At 49.0% G+C, this 18,262-nt stretch overlaps 1 protein-coding gene across 1 annotated transcript; it reads right to left on the reverse strand.

Moving 5' to 3' along the window:
* Positions 1 to 3,882: 3,882 nt before the first annotated feature.
* On the reverse strand, positions 3,883 to 17,831 carry LOC123349510. Its single transcript, XM_044987666.1, has 8 exons — positions 17,753 to 17,831; positions 16,554 to 16,649; positions 15,386 to 15,700; positions 13,742 to 13,810; positions 8,104 to 8,190; positions 7,684 to 7,749; positions 7,120 to 7,211; positions 3,883 to 4,035 (listed from the first exon to the last, which is right to left on the reverse strand). Exons 1-8 carry the CDS (start codon positions 17,829 to 17,831, stop codon positions 3,883 to 3,885), a joined length of 957 nt encoding a protein of 318 aa, XP_044843601.1.
* Between the last annotated feature and the right edge of the window lie 431 nt (positions 17,832 to 18,262).

Genomic DNA, 18,262 nt, shown 5'->3' on the forward strand with positions numbered 1-18,262 from the left:
CCCTTCGGCTCTCATTGGCCGCAGTTCCCAGACAGTGGGAGCTGCGGGGGCAGCGCTTGGGGCAGGGGCAGCGTGCGGAGCCCCCTGGCTGGCCCTAAATGTCGGAGCCACAGAGGGGACATACTGCTGCTTCCGGGAGCCAGGCGGAGCAGCCCTGACCCAGCTCCTCAGCTGGAGCACAGTAGTCGTGCAAGCCCCAGACCCCACTCCCCAGTGGAGCTCGAGGGCCAGATTAAATCGGCTGGTGGGCCGGATGTGGCCCACAGGTCGTAGTTTGCCCACCCCGGATTAGATTTTTTTTCTTATGATTGCCGGTGGTAATTGTGAGTGGTGTCATCTTTGTTGTGGAATAATTACTTGAGGCAGAGTCGGTGGAAGAGTTCTTTTAGTTCTTCATGAGTTAGTATGGTATCTGGCGCTCTGGTGGGCAGAAATTGAGTCTGAGATACTCTGTACCTCAGGGAGCACCCCATATTCCTTATTTATATATAATTGTGATATATCCTATAAAACATGCCATGTAAGGTATTATGGGAAAGGTTATGATCTACTGAAAGCCATTGTTCTATCTAAATGTGTATATCATTAGTGCATATGAAGTTATGAGATTGTGTGGTATGGTTGTCACTAAAATATGCTGTGAGTTGGGGAATCGCCCAGATATTAGATTCCCAGAGACAAGAACAAGGGAGCTAACCAATGCCCGGGTGAGTGTCGAACAACCATCAACAGCCATTGTCCAGCAAGGGAGTTACAATTCAATGACTCACTCGGACAAGGCCACACCAGGGGAATTGCTCAACCTTGCCTCAACAATGCCCACCAGGCATGCCTGGGCTGGTGCTCTCCAAGCACATGGACTAAGGGTATAAAACAGAACACAGTGGCCCCATGCTTGGTCCTTTCTCTCATCCCCCACCTACACTGAAGGCAACAAGAATGCTGGTGCTGAAGAGACTGATCCTGAGGCTAAGAGGGAAGGCCTGCATGTGAAAGACGGTAATATCCAGTGGGGTGAGAAACCTGCTTAATCTAGATATTATCCCATCTATAGGTTGAGAGGTTAGACTGTGTTTATATTTTAGTTTTTTTGGTAACCACTTTGACTTTTTGCCCATCAGTTATAATCACTTAAAATCTATTTTTTGTAATCAATAAACTTGTTTAATGTTTATCTTTACCAGTGAGTTTGACTGAAGTGCTTGGTAAATCTGCTTACGTCACAAAGGCTGGTGTATGCCACTTTCCATAGATGAAGTGGTGAACCAGTTAATAGACGTGCATTGCTCAAGAAAGGGTCTTGAGCAGTGCAAGACTGTATATTCCTGAGGTACAAGGCTGCAGGGGCAGCTCTAGACATTTCGCTGCCCCAAGCACGGCGTCATGCCACAGGGGGCGCTCTGCCGGTCGCCGCTCCCGCGGCTTCGGTGGACCTCCCGCAGGCATGCCTGCGGACGGTCTGCTGGTCCCGTGGCTCCACCGAAGCCGCGGGACCAGCGGACCCTCCGCAGGCATGCTGCCGAAGGCACCCTGCCTGCCACCCTCCCGGCGACCAGCAGAGCGCCCCCGCAGCATGCCGCCCCAAGCACGCGCTTGGCATGCTGGGGCCTGGAGCCGCCCCTGCAAGGCTGGGAGCTGGGGGTATTTAGCTGGTGGCTTTCTCTGTGTGATTTGTGAGTGGTTCTGGGAGCATTCATGCAATCTAGCTGGTTGTGGGGCTCCACATGTGGTTATACTGAGTGGTGGTAGCATCTGGAGGGGTTTGCTGCTTGTCACCCAAAGTCCTTGTGAGAGACAACCTAGATTAGTGAGTTAAGGAGGCACAGTGGTCCCATAGTCCCAGTTGCACCCCAGGGATCCCATCACACAGTCCCTTAGCGAATACAGATAATTCATCTCCAGTTAGGGGTAGTTGTAATGAATTGATGATGTTCAGGTGTTGTGGAGTCACCCTGTGGTGGGTGCTGGAGCCATGGTTTCTCCTGGAGGTGGTGGTCTGTGGGTTGTGAAGAAGTTGTAGTTGGTTCCTTTTTTGTTTTTGGGGTGGGTGTCTGTCAGCAGGGTTTATATTTTATCATTGGTTTGGATTTCTTCCATGTTATCCAGGTAACTTTCCTGATTTTTTTTTCCCTTCCAGTGTGTGGGAGCGTGTGATAATTTCTTGTTTGAGGGGGTCCCTCCTGGAATATGTGAGGTGCAGTAAGTGGTTCCTCAGTTTTTCTGAAGTCCTTCTGCAGAGCTGTTCAGCATATTGGGAATTGTACATAGTGATCAGAGGGTTGTAGATGGTCAGAGCTCTGGGCATGATGTTTTGTTTTCTTGCATTTGCTCAGAAAATAGAAGTCATTGGTAAGTTTTTTGCTTCCTACCTGGTGGTGTGGACTCTGCCTAGACACCATTTGACTTGCCTCTCTCTGGTGTTTAATGACAGAGCAGATTAGAGTCAATTGAGAGTCCTTGTTTCTGGTTCGTGATTCCTAGAGCTGACCGCACTGCTGAGCAGGTCTAGGAGCTAAGCTTTTGACTTTGTGTGGGGATAGTGAAAGACAACCGAGAGATTGCACTGGGGGTGAGGTTCCCCCTCTCCCTACTGAAATCATTGAGAGCTCAGATCATTACGAGCTGGGTTAAGTAGTGGAACCGCAGAACATGACATTGTGGCAGTAGAGACAGTGGCCAGCCATGGCAGGAGCGGTGGAAGAGAGACAGCCATGGTGGCAGAGAAGCAGTGGTGGAAAAGAGACGGTGGCCAGTGGCAGCAGCAGAGAAGCAGCAGCAGAGAGACAGCAGCCAGCCATGGCAGAAAAGCGGTGGCAGCTGTGAGCTAGTTGCAGAGACATTTCTCGATGTCTCTCCCTACCCCACCCCCCTCTGCCCCCGGGGTGGAAGGTGAACGCACCTCTGTGAACACCAAAATGTGACCCTTCCTCCAGGTGGAGTTGGCAGCAACAAGGCCTGGGCTCAGTATCTAGGGGTTCCTATTGACAATTCAAAACAGAATTGGCTCAGGCCCCTATCCAGTAACCTGGGAAAAACCAGCACCCCCCTGGGCACCTCCGAGGGGCCGTATTTCCCCACTCGCAAGCACTGAGTCAGTGTGTGGCAAAGGAGGACCTTTATCAAAAAGGGGAAAGGGAACCCAGCATTAATCTGGGAAAACATCACCACGACATTCAAAAGCATGTGACCATAAGCAAACCTGATCCCACAGTGTGTTGGGCAGTGTCCATTGCCTCAGTTTCCCACCTTGCACTGGGAAAGTTTGGTGAGCGAATGTCCCCTTAACATCTATGATCTTGAGCAGATTCCTTAATCTCTCCATGGCTTGCTTCCTGCTCCCTTGAGCCGGTAAGGTCTTTGGGGCCAGGAGTGTCTCTAATTATGTGTATGTACAGCCCCTAGCACAAGGAAGGCCTGTTCTCAGCAGGGCCTGTAGGTGTTCTTATAATTCCACTCCTACTACTATAGTTCTGTGAATGGAATATGAACACAGCTGGACTTCACTCAACAATTAAAATGAAACCTTGGCAATTGTTACTGTTTGTTGGTGGCTGTGACTAGTATAAAAAAACCTGCACACACATCTTCAGCCTCAGACAGTAGGAACATTAAGCTTGAAAATCTTTGCCTCTATGGACAGAGATTCAAAAGTGATTTGACTGTGGGTACACTTCTGTGTCAACGAATTATCGGAGCGAGAAAGACAACAGTCCCATTGCAACCCATGTTTCTGCCCAGAGAATTGCAAATTGGTCTGATAGGAGGCCGAGCACTTTTATTTCAAGTGAGATCTGAAGTGCAGACAGGACAAAACTGGGGCTTGTCTGCCAATGGGATAAGCCACCCAGCGTGACTCGGACCACACTGATTAGTCTAATGATGTTAGTACGCTGCATAAGAGGCTGAACTTTTCTTTTTCTTCACTGGTGCATATAGTTCTGTTCTCTCTTCATCCATTTGTACAGCCTCCGGATATTCCTGGCTGAAGTACATAGAGCTATAATTCAGGCCGTCTTCAATTGGGTTCGCGGGAGTCTGGGACATTCAAAACAAAACACATACATGACTGTGGTCTGAGGATCTCATTGAATGAAGACAGCAAATACAGAGCTGGCCTTTGCCTCTTGAGTCCTTCTTCCACCAATGTTCTTTAAGCAAAGGCTAATTAGACAGGGCTGCTGATCAGACAAAGTCTCCTCAGATCTCATTAGGAAAAACCGTCTCGAAATGCTTTTTTCTCATGAGATTTGTTAGAGGCCGTGGTCCTGGATGAAGGGCAATAGTAATTGTTGAGTTTCTAATCTGCCCCTTAGCAAACTTTCCTTTGCTTCTACCACAGAGAGGGAGCTGGGATAGGAGGATGCTAGTCCCTGCAGATGTTGGTTTAGCTCAGGGGTAGGCAACCTATGGCACAGGTGCCGAAGGCGCCACGTGAGCTGGTTTCAGTGGCACTCACATTGCCCAGGTCCTGGCCACCGGTCCGGGGGGGCTCTACATTTTAATTTAATTTTAACTTAAGCTTCTTAAACATTTTAAAAACATTATTTACTTTACATACAACAATAGTTTAGTTCTATATTATAGACTTATAGAAAGAGACCTTCTAAAAATGTATTACTGGCACGCGAAACCTTAAATTAAAGTGAATAAATGAAGACTTGGCACACCACTTCTGAAAGGTTGCCGATCCCTGGTTTAGCTGGTGCCTAAAGCAGCGTGCCTGCCTATGTAGTTTTGTGACGCTGTCTACAAACACAAAATCAGCCCACGGCTTTTTAAAAGGACATGTATTAAATTTAAAGCAGTTTCTCAGACTTGGCCTTTTAAAAAAGAGCTGAGCACCAAAGCAGGTTGGTTGTGGAAAGCCCAGTACTGCAGCGTGCTCAGGCCCAGCTCCCGAAAGGTATTTAGATGCCTGACTCCCAGAGAAGTCAAGAGGAATCAATTGAAATCAACGTCTCTTGAGAGGCACTGAATACCCATTGACCTCAATGGGAGCTGAGGGTGCTCCACACCTTGCAGGAGGTGCTTAGCGCTTTTCAGGATGCGGCCCTAAAATGAAGATGGCTCAATCTTAGAAGGGAGGAGCTGGAGAAATAAAGGAGAGGAAAATGGCAGCTCAGAGTAACAGAGTGCGATAATGGCGGTCTTCGCTATCATAGAACCAGGAAAGAATAACGGAGACCTGCTTTTTTTTAATCCACCCTTTCTCCTCCAGCCCCAGTGAGTTAAGACTCCATGAAACCTGATCTCGGGGTTCTGGATCTGGAACCCGGAATGAATGAAGCAGAAGCATCTCCAGAAGAATCCCGCCCAGCTCTACAGGGGTGGCTATCTGCGATGGATATGTTTTAATAAAGCTGATGGTTCTTTATTCAGGACTGAGCAATAATGTCTGAATTAGAGGCTCCTTCCCAGCTCTTGGGGCAGAACACAAAGCCCACTGCATTACCTCTGAGATCAGCTTTAAGAGCACAGTGGGAATGTGGGAAGCATCTCACTCTGCCTTTTTGTCATCATCGATGCTCTTGAGAATGATCTCAAAGGGTTAAAGAACCAAGCTCTGCTTCACTGATACACTCCAAACCCAGCAGGAGACTTTTTAATAAGGTTTGTTTACAAGGAACTCTTAGCAGAAGAGATGTGCGAGGGAATCAGCATAACTTTGGGGCTTTGGTATGTGAAAGACCAGGAGAGAGAGGCTGAGCCAGAAGTCAGGCAGTTCCATGTCTGGCAGGCTGCAGTCTGCCAGGGGCTTTTGATTAAAAACTAAGAGCTGGTTTTAGCTTTCATGTGGATCTTGAGTTGCTTATTTGTCATTATTTCTCAGATGGGATAGAATGGGAGGCATGAATGCTTCACACACTGTTCATTTTGAACTGGGTTAAAGGACATAAGGGAAATTCAGAATTTAGTATGTGTGTATATATCAGGGCTTGTCTACACTACGCAGGTAGCAATTGCTCCAGCAGGGGTATAGACATGGTAAATAGAGTGCTGAGTGCTCTCCTGTCAACTCTGGTACTCCACCAGAATGAGGAGCACAAGCGGAGTCGATGGGAGAGCGTTAGCTGTCGACTTGCCACAGTGAAGGCACCGCGGTAAGTAGATCTAAGTACATCGACTTCAGCTACACTATTCACGTAGCTGAAGTTGCTTATCTTGGATCGACCCCGCACGGTAGTGTAGACAAGCCCTCAATGTGACTAATACCATCTTCCAGCACCCCTTCAACGAGTTATTTACCTCTCCCTGCTAGGGCCGCCCCGAGGATTCAGGGGGCCTGGGGTCTTCAGTGGCGGGGGGGTCCTTCCACCCCGGGACCCGCCACCGCGGGTCTGCGGGGCACTTCAGTGGTGGGTCCCGGAGGGGAAGGACCTGCTGCTGCCGAATTGCTGCGGAAGCTGCTCCGGGGGCCCAGGCCCAGCAAGAGTTTTCCAGGGCCCCCGGAGCGAGTGAAGAATCCTGCTTCAGGGGCCCCGAAAAACTCTCGTGGGGGCCCCTGCAGGACCTGGGGCAAATTGCCCCACTTGCCCCCCCTTTGGGTGGCCCTGCTCCCTGCAACTCACCCCTGCTTACTGATATGCAGTTACCCCCCCCACACGTCACTTCTGACTCTGTCCATTAGCCAGAGACATACAATCCTCTCCTGCTTAGCAAATACAGAGAGGCCTTAGCTATCCAAGGAGTAGATCGGTCAGTTGAGGCCGCACCCCTGAAGACGCACGTCTTGCATTCCCAAGATAGTGACTACCTTCCGTTTCCCCTCCCATGTTTTGAACGTTGAGGTGAGTTATCCACCAGCCAGTATCACCTAGTTTTGGGGGACACTTAATTTTGATCCAGGCCCCCTCTAGCTTTAACACCCCTTTAAATGCAAGTTAGAGTGTTTCAGTGTTAGAAAATAAAGAACTAAACCTAACAGAGCCCTACTGCAAACCCAGAGCAACCTACTCCCCTTGCAGTTTCCTCTTCCTGGAACACAGGTTCTGTTACATCCCAGCTGCTGGAAAGTGATCATGAAAAGCCTTGATCACAGGACAGTTGCTTTGGGGCAGGAAGCTGAGCAGGGTACTTGACGTTGTAATGCTCGGTGGGACGGGAAAAGCAGCTTTGTACCTGAGGTTGCAGTTGTCTTTCCTTCTGGTGTGCGAGTCTAGAGGTGCTTTTTGGCATGTGATACAAGTCGGGGGGTACGTCTGTGGTTAATTCTTAAAACAAACAAACAAACACTAATTAGTATGCAAGTTACACAGAATGGTGACTGTGGCCTTTTCACGAAGAAACCCTGCCCCCTACCTCAGAGATACAGAGTGGGGTTAAGGTAGGGCCTAATCTTGAAGGAGCCTGAGCACCTGGGAAGCATTCAGCATCTTGTAGAACAGCAATGTAGGGCCTGATTTTCAACGGAGCTGAGCACCTGTGACTCCCCTTAACTCTTCCTGAGTCCAGGGCTGAGGGAACTGACTTGCTGAAATGAAGTCCTTAGCCTCTGTGGATCACTGGCTTTGTCTGGAATAGGGCTGGAAGTGACCACTTGGGATCATTAGCACAGGATTATTCTCTATACCTGACTCCTGTGTGTGTCACCTGACTGCTTGAACACATCTAGAGAAGAGGCCACAGTGACTTCCTCTGGCCTCAAGAGGACAAAAAGTGGAGCAATTTCTTGTGAGTTCTTGCCTTGTTGTGTTGGCGTCTCTCTGTGCGTATTCAATTGTCTCCTAAAGCTTTCCTCAGCTGGGAACCCTACAAACAAACAACGGGCAGACTGAGTGTCCTGGAGCACAAAATAGAAATGACAAATTCATACAGATAAATAAGAATAATAAACTGATTTAAGTTAAACCAGTGCAACTTGTGTGTGTAAATAAGCCCCAGTGCCCTCACTGGTAGGGTCCTCTGTAAGGGTCATATTTTGTTTGCTCAGAGATTGTGGATTTCTGGCTGTAAGTTTTGTTGGCAAAGCAATTTCTGATGTTGGCTGTAAAGTCTGCGATCCATGTTACCTACGCTCTCTGGACCTGGTCTAAGATGAAGATCCGAAGTGAGCATGTTGCTCTCAGTGGATAGGATGCATTTTGCTTGGAGGAGCAAACTCACATTTTGGCCGTTTGAAGTAGCAGATGATGAGCACGCTTGCTGTCAGCAGGAACAGAAGAGGCAGACCCACTATCAAAGCCATGTGTTCTGTGTCGGGCAGAGATGAGAGACAGTATTCATGTCAAGAACACATTGATGAAGTGAGAACAAATAACTAAATGAGGTAAAATTATTTCATGGTTGAGCTTGTAATAACGCACAACAGTCATCAAAATAAAACAAAACTGCTTCAAATGTTTCACTTTTTTCTTAAAGGAAAAATATTTTAACAATTTTTGCCAACTTTTTCTCCCATGTTTTTGGTCTAGTTATATTTGGTCAATTTCGTTTCAAATTTCAAAGTGAAAATAAAATTAAACCAAACCCAACCTATCCAAGCAACCAAACCTCCCCAGAACAGGGAAAAAAAACATAACATTTTTCAATGATTTTATTTCCATTTCTCTCTGATCAGCTCTACTAATGACTAATAGGCCATGTCTACACTATCAAGTTCTGCCGCTACAAGTTAAGTCGGCATACAGCTGCCACAGAAAATACATCGCTTGTGCCTGTGCAAACGTGTTTCCTCGAATTGATGAAGTGTGTACTCACCAGGAGTGCTTGTGTTGATGCACAGTGTGGTGCACAATGGGTAGCTATCCCACCATCCAGTACAGTGTCTTTTGGGAATGCATGGTGGGGCAGAAATGACTCATGCAGTGGTGGCTGGGAGCAAGAGGTCAGCTTCCCATAATGCAATGTTGTCCAGCCCTAATATCTCTCTCCCATCATTTTCACACCTGTTTTCGATTTTCCATGAATCTGTGTGGAACCTGTCACTGTCCACCATCTCTGACAGAAGTCTGGAGTCTGCACAGCTCTGCACTGTTGTCATGAGCATTGCAAGCACAGGATGGAGGATCCTCCTGTATTTGCAGAGCCAGAAGAAGACTCACGGGGAACACGATGATTTCCTGGCAGTTGGTTTAATGTAGGACATAGCAAGAACCAATTCAAGGTGGTTGTTGGTGCTCAGAGAGCAGCTGCAAACAGTGGAGTGCCGCTTCTGGGCCCAAGAAATGAGCACTGACCGATGGGATCACATCATAATGCAAGTTTGGGATAATGAGCAGTGACTGCAGCATTTTTGGATGCACAAGGTCACATTCCTGGATCCTCTGCACTGAACTCACTCCACCCTTCCAGCACAGGAACACCAACGTGAGAACTGCACTGACCTACTTTTCCACGGCTATGCAAGTGCTGGTGGATCCCTGGGGATGCTTCTCTGACATCACTGTTGTGTGTGACAGTTGCATCTTTTAAGAACACTGAAGTGTTAAGAAAGCTACAAGCAGGGACCTTCTTTCCGACCGGCAGATTACCACTGGCAAGATTGAAATGCCAATAATGACCTGAGGGACCTAGCCAACCTCTCACTTCCCTGGCTCATGAAGCCACACGCTGGTCACCTTGACAGCAGCAAGGAGCGATTCAACTACAGGCTCAGCAGAATGACAGTTGAATGTGCTCTTGGTAGATTGAAAGGGGGCTGGTGCTGTTTGATCACCAGATTGGATCTCAGCGTGAAAAATACCCCAATGGTTATAGGTTCCTGCTGTGTCCTGCATAATATTTGTGAAGCGAAGGGGGAAAATTTGCGGCAGGAGTGGAGGTGGAGTGACTGTCTGCTGAGTTTGAACAGCCAGACACAAGGGCTTTCAGAAGAGCTCAGTGAGGAGCTATATGAATTATGGAGGCTTTGAAAAAGCATGTTAACAGCAAGCTGTGGTATATTCTGCTCAGCCTGGGGTGGCAGGCTGGTGGCAGGCTCTTAGCAACTGTGAGGTGCTTACTGCATATCTGCGCATATAGCGGTGCCAGTACCTATTAATCATAGAATATCAGGGTTGGAAGGGACCTCAGGAGGTCATCTAGTCCAACCCCCTGCTCAAAGCAGGACCAATCCCCAACTACATCATCCCAGCCAGGGCTTTGTCAAGCCTGACCTTAATTAATGTTGGGGGGTCTGCTGTCCATTTATGACAACTGTAGTGTTTGGTACTGACCCATTGGGTTGTGAGTGTGCAAGACACTTTTTTCACTGCCAGCAGGCATTATGTACCCTATTGTGTAAATTGATAATGATGCATTACTTTCAAAACAAGACCTTTTTATTCACTGACAAAAACAGCTCCAAAAAATAATCCAAACAACTTCAAGGCAAATATATTTTAACTTAAAAAAACTGAGGAACCTTAGTAAATAAACAAGAGGCAGGAGCATTGATGTCCATTGTAGCTACACCTACATCAACTGTGGCTCTCACAGGTCAATGTAGATGAAGCTGTGGCTGTCCATGCTTTCCCCCCAGTGTGGAGTGGTAGGGGTAGGCCCCCAGGCTATGGGGAAAGCTGAGATGGCGTGTAGGGAGGAGCTATGCTGCAGTTCTCCACTGACTGCAATGGGAGTTGAGCCCGGGATTGTTGAACCTGGAGGTCAACAAAAGCCTGCAGCATCTGAGTTTGCTGTCAGAGAAGCTCCATTTTGCCCTGGAGCATCTCCTGTGCCTTTCTTCTGCCCTGTCTTTCCTTCTCCATACAGTCTGCAATATTCACCCTGCAGGCCCCCTGTGCAAGGTCTGATGCAGCACAGGCTTGAAGGCTCTCGCAGAACATGGCCTCCCACATCCTCTTTTTTTTTTTTTTCCCCTCCTCCTTATCTGGGACAGTCATTCCACTGGTGTGGAGGGAGAACCCCTGCAGGCCCCATAAAACACAGCGGTATCATTGTCAGGAGAGTAGGAATGGAAAGTGAAACTTAAGACTCAGAACTCTCCCCTGCCTCCCCTTCTTTCCTAAAGTGTTAAACAAGACAAGCTTATTGATGCTTGGCTTTGGAGTTCCTGAGCACCAGCTACGGTGAGTATGACCTGCCAAGGGAGGAGGAAATTGCTCAGTTGTATGGAACTGAGTATAAGGAAAAGGCACTGAAGACTGGCATCATTTTCCACAGGTGGTGGTAATTTTAGCTGATATCTCAACTCTGAGAGTAACAAAGGCACAGAGAGCACAGCTGCTGCTGGGGTCCCAGAGTCCCTCAGGCCCATATGCTGCTAGCCTGTGTGCTGCATTAGTGCCTGCCAAAGTTATCACGGACAGGTGTGGGGAGGTGTCCTGCCACGGCGGAAGAAATAAGGCTGCCCTCCCTAGAAACCTTCAGCAGAGGACTGCAGAGAACCTCCATGGAAGGTTCATGGAGATCTCTCAAAGGGGTTCCAGGGACAGCCCTGTGTACGTAAACAAAGTGCTCTGCATACCCTGCCCTCCTCATAACTCTAGAAGTGAACAAAAAGCAGATATCAACTCTGCCTCTCTTGGATGTTCCACTGCCTCTTCTAGCAGGAGTAAATTAACGAAAGTCCAAAGCTGTGTCCTGCTATTTTACTGCTTCCCAGTAATGGAGAATTTATTTACACACTTACTTGGAGGTTCCTTCCCCTGCGTCGGGCTCACTTGTGCTAGACTGGCTGCACTGTGGTGGAATAAAAAATGTCGTGGCTTGTTGCACAGCTGGATCTCCCAGTTGCCTGTCCCTCATATGCTGCCTCCTCTACCTCCACCACTTCCTCCTGTTCCACTGTTCACAGCAGGGGCCTGTGACTTTGGGCTCCTTGGAGGTACCTGGTGCTGTGCGGGGGATGTCTCTGCTGAGGATGGCATGCACCTTGTTGTAAAAGCAGCGGGTCTGCAGCTTGGCACCAGATTGATTGTTGGCGTCTGGTCTTTTGGCACACCTGCTGCAGCTCCTTGGCTTTCACGCTGCACTGCTGCCGGTCCCCATGGTACCCCTCCTCCTGCATCCCCAAGCAATCTGCTGGTAGATGTCGACGTTTCTGTGCCTGCACAGGCCCTGGAGCCAGGGGTGGCTCCAGGCACCAGCGCAGCAAGCATATGCCTGGGGCGGCAAGCTGTGGGGGGGCTGCGTGCTGGTTGTCGTGAGAGCGGGAGTCAGGCAGCCTTCGGTGGCATTTCTGTGGGAGGTCCGCCTGTCCCGCGGTTTCGGCGGCAGGTGCCGAAGGCACGGGACTGTCAGGTCACCCACAGAAACGCCTCCAAATCCGTATGACCAGCGGAGCGCATGCAGGCGTGCCACTGAAGACCACCTGATTTCTGTGCTTGGGGCGGCAAAAAACATAAAGCCGCCCCTGCCAGGAGCCCTAGTATCTCCTGTCCGCTCCAGGGAGGAGTGTGGCTGAAGCGTGCAGCTGCCATGGTCAGTTGTACACAGCAGCGGAGAGTGGATAGAGTTGTGTCCACCAAGCTCTAGGCAACCAGGAAAAGTCATTTCAAAAAGTCACAAGGGCTTTAAAGCGGGAGGAGGGGTTTCCAGGCTATGTGACCCCTGGGCAGTGAAGCTGACAATTGTGACCAGAGCGGTCAGCATCAGGCATTGTGGGACACCTGCTGGAAGACTGGTAGCGTCACCATAAATAACACAGTGGCTACACTTGCACTGCGTCAACCTCTGTACATTGACCTTGGCTCAGCCCTGCTCGGGCAGGTCGTGCTACTATGTCAGTGTGATGGGGCACTTACAGCTGTGGGAGACCAATTTAAATGCAGATGCATCCACAGCTAAATTGAAATAAAGCAGCTTCTGTCAACCGAACTTTGTAGTGTAGACAAGGCCAGGCTTAGCGCTAAGGTTCATGTTGACTAGGGAAATTCTCCAGGATTAAAAGCTCTTTCATTTATGTAGCACCTTTCATCCAAATGAAACCTAAAGTGCTTTTCTGGCTGACTGCTCAAATTATACCTTGTAAATTATAGGAGAAGCTTTGCATGACTGAAATGCAGCCACCTCTAAGGTGGAATGCAACAGCTGTTTTACAGTGCATAAAAACACTACACACAATGCAGGGTGAGTTTAAGTGCACAGGATGTCATTTCAAGAGCTGGCTAAATACTGCAAAAGAATTTCTGTAAATACAAGTTTACATTTTTAATTTGCTTTGACTGTGTTTACACCCTTGGTCGTGTTTGTTTTCTGTGAGTATTCTATAGAAAGAATTCATCCATCCGGCCTTTGGGTATCTGAATGACTAATACTGGGGCAAATACGAATGAAGAGTGAATTTTCAGAGCTGACTACATACATTTCACTCGTGGAAGCATATTTCAGGTTGCTGGAGGTGGAGGAGTGCGGGGTTCAAAGGGTGGAGGGAGGAACAGATTTCACAGGCCAGACTCTCAGCTGCTATAAATTGATGTCGCTTTATTGACGTCCATGGAACAACATCAGTTTACACTAGCTGTGGAGCTAACCCTGGGCCTGTATTTAACTGTGTTGTTTGTTCCATACAATTAATCCAGCTCATCTTTAAAAACATAGCCTCAGGGCCTGATGTGCAATTGCACCTGAAAAACGTGCAGGTGATTGTGTCTGTGTGTTTGCGTGTGCAGTTATCACAACTACACATGCACAAGGGATAATTGTGTGCACAAAGTAGTTATCTGGTTGAGCAAGATCAAATTAGACACCTCATATGGCTGAAAATCTGTCCGTGTCATTATTTTGTTTCTAATTTTCTAAAACTGATCATCTTCGATAATGAAATGGGTTAGGTAATCCCCCATCCCCCAGCCGTGATTACCTTGCTGGGGCGCAGTAAAATGAGCACACCCTGCTGCTGCAGTTTGATTCTCCAGTTTCTGACCTGAACCTAGAACATAAATCAGCAACACAGAGTCACGCTTTGGATTCTGGGATTTTCAAAGCAATTTTGGTGGTCTCTGCCACAGTCACAAACTGGCAGGAAGCAGCCCAAGGAGCAGGGTGGAAGGGGGGAGCTGCTCTGTGAAAGGCCTGGATGCAGATGACAGTAGGAAGTAGCCCAGAACAGTAGCAGAGAGTCTGAGGTAACAGCAGATCTTAGCTGCATAATACAGGGTCCCAGGGCTGGCCTGCATTCTTCCACTGACCCCCCCCCCCAAGGAAAGGGATGTCTAAGCCCCTCTGGTGCAAGGGGGACAAGGACGCTGAGCCTGGGGGGCTGAAGGCCTGGCATAAGGTCATGACACTCTTGTTTGGCTGGGCTTTTTACTACCCTGGAAGAGATGGGACGATCAGTGTCCTGGATGGAGGGCTGAGCTGTGAGATGGGGCAAACACCCACAGGGCTAGAGGGGCTGTGAGCAAGGGCACCAGATGTGAAGAGCCTGCTGCACTACGCTTGGCCACAAGGGAGCACGCTGGCCAGTGAGTAACCCTTTCACACCTGTCCAGAGGGTCGTTTCTTCCTAGCCCCTAACAGTGAGTGGTGGGCTCTGGGCTTACCTAAGCTTTAGGGAGAGAGGAAGGTGTCTGCCACCAGCTAAAACACTTCTCAGCTGCTTCTCCTGGCCCTCAGATAACTTAAAGGGCTTCTTTTGACATGGTCAAGCTCAGGGCCCCCTGCTCATATGAATAGCCCTAGTTTTGCAGAAACATTTCCCTCGACAGAGTCCTCAATGGGGACAAGAGTTTGTGATGGGTCTTATAGGGTTTGGTTTAGAAATAAGGTCATAACCACCATGTGAAAAGCAGGTGGGACACATGCTCCCCCCGGCTCTCAGGGCCTCTTCTCAGTAGCCTGCATTTGGAATTAGCTTTAATTACCTTTCCCCATTCAAAGAATTAAGATTTCAAGCATGGATTGCAGTTTTTACCTTTGATCTGCAGGCGGGTCTCTTCTCCCAGCTAAGGAGGATTTGGCTCGGGTCTTGTTTCCAACCTTCCTAACTGGCACGGAATGAGCCCTACTCCCTCTGTGTGTCCCCCAGCTCTTCTATTTGCCACAGAATTGACCATCGAATCACCCAAGTGAGACTGAATCAACACTAAGAGCTTGTCTACACTAGAGCAGTCAATCAGTTGTGCTTCAAACAGCGATGCTGCATAAGCCACTGAGTGTGTCCACACCCTCAGCTGGGATAAGGTTTGCTTCTATGTCCACACTTGGGCACCATGAACTGACTGAGGTTTGGGCTATGATCTCTGACAGCTGTCACGTGACATCTGTCTGAGCAGATGGCTCCCTCAGCCAGTGCCTCTCCTTAGCTTGCCTGTCTGACCCTCACCACGTACCCTCACCCCCACCCCCTCAATATTCCCCTCTCTCCCCAGCCATAGTTCACCCACCATCATGCCGTCCTACATTACCTCCCTGCAACGCTCCCTCTACTCCCACGCTGCAGCTCGTCAACTGGCAAGGAGAAATGAGTAAAGGAGATTCACTGCTCAGGCCGGGACCCGCTTACCGTGGACTTTCAGTTTTGTGCCATTCCCGGTAGAGCTGTGGGCCCAGTTCCCCACCTCACAGGTATAGACTCCAGCATCCTGAGCCTGCATATGGGGTATCCGGAGAGAAGCAGACCCTGCTGTGAGGTTTTGAGATGGCCTGAAGCGCCTGTCTGAGGGGCTCAGTTTCCTCTCCTCTTTGTACCATGAGATAAAAGCTGCTTCACTTGCCTCCATGGGAGGGAACCTGCACTCCATAATGGGCTCTGACCCCACAGCTGCAAAGATGCAGGGCGGGGACTGATACACGCCCAGGGCAGCAGCATCTGCAGAGCCTAGAAGAGGAAGAGAAAATAATCATAGACCAGAGAAAATAATGTTCTGAAACACTTTATCTTCCAAGCCCTCCCAGGTTTTTCTAAATCTGTTTCTAGTTATGTGCTCAGGAGCTGGACCCCCTAAGTGGGGCAGGGATGGGTGTGTCACTAGCGAGCCTGCAGCTGATTTTGAATTGTTCTGGTGCACTGGTAGGGGGAGAGTGATAGAGAAAGTTAGAGATTTCTACTCTAGCTGTGTTTTTAGCACTGTGTCCATCACAGCAACTTCTTGATCTGATGCTTGTTTTGGGCATAAGGGAAGGAAAACACGGGAGCCCAAATTAAATGCACGAGGCAACTACATCAATGGAATGCTGTGGGGGATTGTTTGAGGTCCAGTTCCAGGAAAGTCACCCCTGCAGTAGTGTGTCTTCGTTTGCACAGTGTGCGCCACTGATACTGCTCAGCAGCTAGTGGTCACTTTGGTTCTTTAAAATATCATCCCCTGGTTCTGGCTGAGATCAAAGGCCTTTGCACTGTCCAGGGCTGTAAATGTGGCTGGGTCCTTTCACAGTAACGTGACTGAGGGATGGGAAAGGAAGGGAAGATGCTGAAAGCTAAAGGTAGCGGAGGAACATGGAACGAATAGGGAGGAGAGGCCGAAGTACCTTGGCATTGCTAGAGGGGAGTCCCTCCACTGCAGGGTTAATGCACATGGCTGGAGTGGGGAAGTTTTCACTGCCCTCTCCTGCTCTGTGATAAACAGAAGATTCCAGCCTCCAGAGTTGTCAGACCCAGAGCAAACCCCCTATAACTAGACTGGGGTGGCTAAATGGAAGTGCTGATAAGGAGAACGGTACAGTCCTCTTACCTGTACAAAGGCAAAGCAGTCCTAGTAGGAAGGTTGTTTTCTCCAGGACAGACACCTCGCTCATCCTGGCTGCGTGCTCTCTCCTCAGCAGGTTCTCTGTTGAAAGAGGGTTCTGGGGGAGTTTTCAGTTTTACAGTCCCAAACTCTCAGTTCTCTTCACCGGTTCCTTTCTCTGGGGCCGGGGATTAAGAGAACCAGCTGTGGTATCGTATGAGAATTATTTTTTGCTCCTCCTGGGCTGTGGTGTCCTTAATACAACAGAGCTATTTCAAAGGCTGCAACTTGTTCTGGTGCATGTCTCGCTCTGCCTTTCTGCCATGAAGGAGCAAGGTGACAGTTGTCCATGTGCGTCTAGCAGCGAGTGTGTATCTTTATATATAGCCTCCAAGGCCAATCTCAACCAAAATAGTACGGCCGCTGCTAGACTCTCCCTGCGTGAGACGCCTCATCTGGCAAGCAAAGACTTTACTAAAGAAGAGAACCTCTCTGAGCTCTGCTAACAAGAAGCAGCAGAGGGGAGGTAGTTTGGGCTTGAGGTTGAGGAATTGGGCTGTGATCCAGCAGACAGCACGAACAGAGGCCCTGATCACAGTTCAGACCTTTGCACACTATGATACTCTAACCTGTCCCTTATTATTATTTATAGTATCTCTGTAATGAGGGGACACGGGCAAGCTCACGTCTAACTGCTTTGTCTGTTAAAACAAATTGTTCCTTTAGATTAATGACGGGGCTAGCAAGAGAAAGGTCCCCCTGGTTCAGATGCTACCTGGGAGTTGGGGTGCGAGTCAATGGAGAATGAGCTGTAGAAGCTCTTCTACAAATAGCTTCAAGGTCAGGCTCAAAGCTGGCCCAGCAGGAGGGCTACATTGGCAACTTGGTAGAAGCCTGAAGGAGGCACGTTATTGGAATAACACTTCAGTGTGGAGCTGCAGCCTACAGAGATGACCATTCCCAGCATGCAGTGCTCCATGTTCCTCTCAACAGAACTTGGATGAAGATGGAATGTTGCATGCTGGGAATGGAAATCCTGAAGGCCCCTGTTATAAGAGGAGCAGTTAAGGCTGCTCTCAGTTATGGCATAATTCTGGAGTAACGCTCCTGAAGTAGAAGGCAGGGCAGTACTCCACATTCACCCCCTTGTAAGTGAACGATTTAACTTGTTCACAGATTTAACGTGTGTCCTATCTGAGGCTCACCAGGAGACAAGCTGACATCTCCTGTAATGCACATGACCGCTACCTGGAATCTCTGCTGGACCACGCCTTTGCCTTTCATTGTACTGTAATCTGTCAGGAACTCTTGACGAACCAGTGTGTGCCAGATTACTCATGTAGAATTTTCTAAGGTGGCTTCTTTGGGTCTGGCTGCACAGCACACTAAGCCCAGGCTCTGACGCTGGCTTTAGCTGAAACCCTGCTTCCTTCCTTCCATCCATCCAGAAATTAGTCTGACCCGGGGAACTGCTCTGTACTCACTCTTGCAGACCTTGCTAGGGCAGGTGGGTCCGAGCCCGAGTCCCACCATGACATGGCTCAAAGCTCAAGCATTTTACAGTATGGACACAGGTCAAGTCCAGGTTGCCAGACTCTGCCCTGGGGAGTCTGCCAGGGCTATGCCCTGGAGCTGTGTTTCCCAGCCCTTCAATGCCAGAGCTTGAGAGCAAGGGGCAGATACTCAGCTAGTGTGAACTGACGTGTCTCCATGGA

Source organism: Mauremys mutica, chromosome 14 (genome assembly GCF_020497125.1).
Source record: "Mauremys mutica isolate MM-2020 ecotype Southern chromosome 14, ASM2049712v1, whole genome shotgun sequence".
In the NCBI taxonomy this organism is placed as follows: Eukaryota; Metazoa; Chordata; order Testudines; family Geoemydidae; genus Mauremys; species Mauremys mutica.

Coding starts and splice junctions, on each gene's coding strand:
- LOC123349510 (XM_044987666.1), bottom strand. CDS start 17,831: ATGAAAGGCAAAGGCGTGGTCCAGCAGAGATTCCAGGTAGCGGTCATG. Junction 13,811..15,385: donor CACAAAACTGAAAGTCCACG/GTAAGCGGGTCC, acceptor TTTATGTTCTAG/GTTCAGGTCAGAAACTGGAG. Junction 4,036..7,119: donor AAAGACAACTGCAACCTCAG/GTACAAAGCTGC, acceptor TGAATGTCCCAG/ACTCCCGCGAACCCAATTGA.